The following is a 6,731-nucleotide window of genomic DNA, read 5'->3' on the forward strand; positions in this document are numbered from 1 at the left end:
GAGAAGTTGTTTGTTTGAAGTGTTAATCATAAATGCCGTAACTTCTAATATAGGCATCATCACGAAGCACAGAACCTATCGATATTCATGTAATGATAGTTTTGAGTTCAACGGATCTGCATCGCTATTTTAAGAAATTTTACTATTTTTAGCAATTTTTATTTTTATTATATCTTCTTATATTTAGAATTTTAAGATTTCTTTCTTTTTAAAAATTTGCTTATAATAATGCTAGAAATGCTTTGGTAAGGTTTATTTGAACATTTCTATTTTTATTTTTATTTTTTGCAAATTAGGCTTTAGAAGAATAACTTCTAAATAAATTAGTAAATTAGGCTTTAGAATAATTTTATTATTTTGGGTAATTTTGAATTAATGTTTGGATTTTATTTATTAGTAGTGTAATTGAAAAATCATACACACATTATTCAATAAAATTATCTGACTTTTCTCTCTTAATTATTGTGGACTCAAGAACACCCTTGTGTATTCAAGGCTTTAATCAATTATGGAAGACCGTGATTTTTCCCTTATTGTTCCACGCTCTTCTCCACCTCAAGATAACACAGTAGCTGAACTCTAATCTCTCACCATCAAAACCATCACAATCGAAAGGAAGAATGTATGGACAGATCATTTAGGTCCAGTCATGGAAGTTTAGGACAATCTGAATGTTATCATTTTGCACCATACGAGAAGAAGAGTCGACTGGACCAAATGGACAGTCCAGATAGGTGATCTTTCTCCCACATGGCACGTTCACTTGACACAAATTGCCTGCAACACCCAGCTACAGAAAGTTCCTATTTGTGAGAAATCCGTCCAGTCCATACATTTTTCCACCTCGTATTAGGGTTTGTGACAGGGTGTAACATAAAATATATAAAAAAAATGAGACAAATCCAAAACTCAAATGGACCACACAACACAATGTTTTTGAGCAGTCAATTTATCTAAAAGTAGGAATGACCCTGTGAATGGTTTGGATGGTATAAAAACATCACCGTGGACATTAAAAACGGTTTCAAGGTAGATATTTTCCTTTCTACAACTTTGTCGGTCGTTTACATCATATTCTAAAACGGCTTTGAAAAAGGAGTGAATTTCTCACAAATATCTACCTAGCTTCCACACGAAGTAACTTCCAGCAGTTTGGAAGTCGCACGCAATCGGCGTCCATGTTCACACTTCACAGTATACCAAACTGATTAATGGCCGTAATATCTGACACGTAGGCTGTCCGCCCGAGATCCTTATTAAATCACACGACCTTATCGACATACATTTAACATCTGTCACCGGAACATTGATCAGGCCCGCTAGTTACAAAAGTTGCAACGAGTCACCAACCACCCACGAATGGGGGGGGAGAGAGGGTCGGGAAGTTTCTGCGAGTCAAAGTAGGCAGCTGCTCACCTGCTTCCAATCGTTTCAAAGAGTGCCATGTGCTCATCGGCTTCTATTAGTTTTGTACCTCGCTAGACAAGCCTACTTATGCAATGCATCTGAAACAACACAAGGCCACAGCTCTCTCTCTCTCTCTCTCTCTCTCTCTCTCTCTCTCTCTCTCCTTAAAACATAGTCTACATACAGGAAAGAACTGTACAAATCAGCACAACCCATCATCATCAACAACAATAAAATAAATAAATAAAAACTAAAATAATAATAATAACTGCATCTCTACATCTCCAACCCCCAACCAACACCCCTACCAATCCCCCCCAATATATATTTACACAACACACCACCCAAAACAAAACATCGCCAACCATTTCTTCCCCCCTACAAAACTGTTGGCGGCTACTTTTTTTTTTTTCTTCTGCAAACATACCCCACTTGAAGCAGCCACAATACAGAATAATCTAATGTTTAAATTATTTAATTTGTACATTCAACGGCCATCCTCTTCCAGGAAGCTCTTCAGGTTGCATAGTGCTTCTGCTGAGAGGCTGCAGCACCTCAATCTCGGAAGTTCTCCGTGTTCTGGGGGCGAATCCCCATCTCGGTCTGCATTGAAACACACCACAATGACCGTGAGATTGTCAAACGTTTTGAGCCACTTTGCCTCCATCACGAGCTCCCTTGCACATTGCTCTGGGTCATCATGGCGGCGCAGCCCACGGCGGACAACATTCACAGCATGCTGGCTTGACATCACATCCCAGATCCCATCACAACCAATGATCAGGAACTCATCCTCTTCAGTGAGAACAACCTGGCGGAATTCAGGCTCTGCGATCAGGGGTGAGGGGGAACCCCGTGGTAGCTTCATATCCCAGTCACCTAGTGCTCGAGTAACAGAGAGGACACCGTTGAGGTAGCCGTCATCAATGTATCCACCCGACTCCTCAACCCGTTTTCGCTCTGCAGTGTATTTGGGCTTGTGATCTTGGGACATCTCAACTGCCTCACCTTTCCTGCAGAGGACGGCGCGGCAGTCACCTGCATTGGCTACTAGAAGAAGCCTGAGAAGAGAAAAGGGGAAAAATATAAGAATAAAAGAATCAGATAAGAAACAGGATCAGTTGCTTGGGTCAAATAACTTAGTTTGATCACAAATGCAATTTGAGGACTAATTGACTTACATTCACAATTCAAATGACTTGTGATTCAGACACAGCATTAGCATGAGTTCAGATACACCATTGAATTAAATTGCAAGAACATAAAACTAAGTTGGAATGAGCTTCCTCAGCATTCACGTCGAGGGTCTGGGCTCCAAATTGCAATTATCTTACCTTTAGGCTGGACTGAAAGATAACTACAGCTTGGGTGCTACTTCCTCAATATGAGGGCTCAGACTATTAAATCAACTTTTGGTCATTTCCTCATGAGAGAACTAAATATTTGTACTTCAGTTAACTTGGGCATCTAAACACAGTTACATTTACAAGCATGCATTTTGGGTCACCAAGATCCAAATTGCAATTACTGTTGCTCACTCCAGAGAAAAAACATTACTGTAATTTGAAGGCTACTTCATCATCGCAAATACAAGGAAATGAAATTAAAATTTCATCATCTCCTCTTCAATGAAGTAGATATTCACAATTCAATTCAATTGTGTGTACAAACACAATATTAAAGACAATAGCTCTGTAAATTTTTTTACCAGGAACACCATATTAAAGCTGATCAAGACTCAAAACCTAACAGCGGGTGTTATCTTCAACAAAAATGATCTCAGAAGAAAATCTAACACATAAGAATGTGTGGTTCTTTGGCATATGATTTGAGTACGAGTCTTAAAAAGTAATCATCTATATTTAAAACCAGAAGAATCAAAGTTTCCGAGCTCAACGAACCTTCCAAATATAAAAGCAGTGAGTGCTGTTGTCCCAGAAGAACTACTAACAGAACAGTCATCAGCCAAAGCGAGGTCGGCCAGAAGAAATGCTCCACGGACAGAATTCTCCACTTCTTCTAAGAAGACATCATCAGCCTGAAATGCTTGGGGGAAATTGGTGTCTTCGAAGAAGAATCGCATAGCATTCCTTCGTATGAATGCAGCTGCATCAGGGCCTCCATGACCATCAAACACCTGCATAAGCATCATAACTCTCTCAGTAACAGGGCAATCGGTAAAATCTGACTGGCTTTAGCTAAGGTTGCTGGATAGTAGGCTGCTTACCCCATAGAATGCGCTTGGTGTAGGGCAAGTGAGCAATGATCCTAAATGTGAAGAAAGATCATCTATCCTTATGTGTTCATCTTCCATGAACCTCCGGGGTCCAATATCTGCATGGCTTCCAGATCGAATGCTAGGGACAAATTGAAGAATGGTAGATTCAAGGGAATCATCTGAAATAGCTTCCGGGGTTCTCAGATCCTGAGCAAGAAGGTAATGTTGAATGCTGTTAGGTTAGACTCTTTTTTAACTTCTTGAGAACATGGTAACTCCAAAAACTGAATTTACACTGGCTTTAATACATGAACAGTAAAATGTATGTTAAGAGCATGTTTCCGCATTTCATTAAAAAAAATTGTATTCTGTGGACAATTACACTTTTTTTCACATCAGTTTTGGGATGAAACATGTCTCATGGATGAAATTGGCCTGAATCAACACCAATGGAGGAGGGCTAATGCTGCTGGGATGGTGATCACTGATCCAAACTGGATGCTTCACAAACAGAAGGGTGAATATATTGTTGGGAAATTTCACTTGTCACTTTTTGTATCATGGAGTTCAATGTTTTACAGAGAAATCAGACCCCAGCATTTCAATTCCCCAGGTTTCGATCTAGTGAAACAAACCCTACAAGATTGGTGCAAAACGGCTTGATTTCAAAGAGTTGTAATCCTATTTAATACATGCCAACAATGGAAATACGAGAGAGAGGAGAGATTTTGAATTTTTCTGTGTATTGCATTAAGTATAATACTCTGAATATATACAAGAGGGGGCCCCAATCCAGGGAATTACAATCAATCAAAAATAATCTAATTAACTAGACAATTAAGTATAACACTCTGAATATATACAAGAGGGGTCCCAATCCAGGGAACTACAATCAATCAAAAATAATCTAATTAACTAGACAAAAAAGGAAATATACACAATGGAAATCAAATATTTCCAATTTTCCTAATACTCTTCCCCAAGTTGGTGCATGAAGATTAGTAACACTAACTTGCCGAACTAAAAAATAATAATCAAATCGTTCCCAACCAAGAGCTTTTTTGAAGATATATGCAAGTTGTTTATCGGTGGGCACAAATGAAGTACATAGAATGCTAGATGATATTTTTTCATGAACAAGATCACAATCATTCTCTACATTTTTGGTCCATTCATAAAAAATGGGATTGTTTGCAATGAGAAGGGCTGCTTGATTATCACAACAAAGGCGCATAGGCTGGCCATGACAGTGCTCGGAAAGGTAGGTGCGGCACTCTGAATTTTTCTGTATATTGCATTGAGTATGATACTCTGAATATATACAGAAGGGGGCCCCAAACCAGGGAAATTACAATCAATCAAGAGAGATTACAATCAATAAAAATTAATCTAATTTAACTAGACAGAAAAGGAAATATATACAATGGAAATCAAATATTTCCAATTTTCCTACTAATAACTTATATCCACCTTTGATTCTTCAGTGTCAAATAATATACTTTGTCAAAAATCTCATGGTCTTTTCAGGAAATGAATTTTCTTTGACATCTACAGTAAATCCTAGATCATCAGATTATCCAAAATAATAGTAATATTTTGGAAGGCCATAATAACAACAATTTCTTAAAAGATAGCAACAACAACAACAACAATGAGAAAGAGACAGAAAGAGATTTTCATCATTGACTTCAATTTTTTTCAAGGATGCACGTACAACAAAATAGTCTTAGCTCTGCGAATTCTCAGTCAATTCTTAAGAAAACCCCTAATCGTATTTTCTGCACAACATCTTACAACAGGAATTAATAAAACCTATTTCATTATCCCCCCGATCTCTTCAAGAAAACAGAGAAGAAGAATAAAGTTGATCTTTCTCAATTCTCATACCAACATCTGGACTAAAAATCAATTTCCGACCAAATTAAAAAAATAAAAACTTTTCAGTGCTAAAAATCTCTATCAATTAACATAAAATAGAAAAAGAAAACTAACTTCAACCGCACAATAAAAATCTAACAAAATAAACCGCACAAAAAAATCTAACAGTATAAACCTTAATTCATTATCGACCTCCAATCTCCTTCAAGAAGGGAAAAAATACTTGATCCTCCAAAACCTTGTTTTCCTCCAAAATCTCAATATCTTCTCATACAAAGAGAAAACCTAAATTTCTAGCCGTCCAAATTCTCAGAAAAGACTCAGATTTCTCAATCCTCTCAACCCCAGCTCTAAAGATTAAAATAAAAAAACCGAAACACCAAACCCTAATCCACAAGAAGAAGAACACCAAATTCCAAAAGCTCACCAGTTCAGATCGCGAGATATCCACAGAAACTGAATCCGAATCGCGAATCTGATGAAAGACCGGCGACGAAGGCGCTGACACGTGGACGATCTCTTCAATCTTCTGAAAATCGCTCCCTTTGGCGATGCTGCATCTATACTGAGCATCCAAAACAGTGATGCTCGGATGACAAACTTCTGCTTCAGCTACCATCTCTCAGATGTTAGATCAACAATCATTAGCAGAAAGACAAGATCCGATGACTGATATTCGACGATTTCTTCCAAGAAAATAGCACAGATTCGAAGCTTTTCGTCGCTGAGAAGAGAAAACTAGGGTTTCCGAAAGCAAAAGGGGATGAAAAATAGTTTTTTTTTTTTTCTTCTCGTCTGGTTTCTCGTTGGCTAAGTGAAAAAATACGAAAAAGAAGGGCTTGAGGTCGTATTTATACTTCCGGGAAAAAGCAGGTGGCGGGTAAATGGTAACCGGCGGCGACCGGTAATCGGAGCTAGCTGACCGCCACGTGCTTGTCTCGGGCATTGCTTGTACGAACCGACGCGTGGCTGTTTCTCATAGCCGCGTGACCTTTCAAAACAGGCAAAGGCACCTGCACGCGGAGAGCGTAAGCGCCGGCGTTTGACGTATTGACGAAAACGCCCTTTAAAGCTTCCGCTCTTTATCTGTCGTCGTCGAATTTTAACAAGAGGGCTGGGGTAATTATCCTCGACGCAGGGATTCCTGCAGCACTAATCTCTGTGGGGCCATCATGATTATTATATTATATTCACGCTATTCATCCAGTTCGCCAGCTCATTTCAGTGC

The 6,731-nt window shown here is 38.7% G+C and overlaps 1 protein-coding gene across 1 annotated transcript; it reads right to left on the reverse strand.

The window, feature by feature from the left end:
- Window positions 1-987: 987 nt before the first annotated feature.
- LOC131225114 (probable protein phosphatase 2C 2) lies at window positions 988-6,333 on the reverse strand. The gene is made up of 4 exons (XM_058220543.1): window positions 5,931-6,333; window positions 3,635-3,832; window positions 3,309-3,544; window positions 988-2,468 (listed from the first exon to the last, which is right to left on the reverse strand). The coding sequence occupies exons 1-4, from the start codon at window positions 6,120-6,122 to the stop codon at window positions 1,895-1,897; spliced, it is 1,200 nt and encodes a 399-aa protein (XP_058076526.1). The 5' UTR covers window positions 6,123-6,333; the 3' UTR covers window positions 988-1,894.
- Between the last annotated feature and the right edge of the window lie 398 nt (window positions 6,334-6,731).

This window comes from Magnolia sinica, chromosome 14 (genome assembly GCF_029962835.1).
Source record: "Magnolia sinica isolate HGM2019 chromosome 14, MsV1, whole genome shotgun sequence".
NCBI classification, from domain to species: Eukaryota; Viridiplantae; Streptophyta; class Magnoliopsida; order Magnoliales; family Magnoliaceae; genus Magnolia; species Magnolia sinica.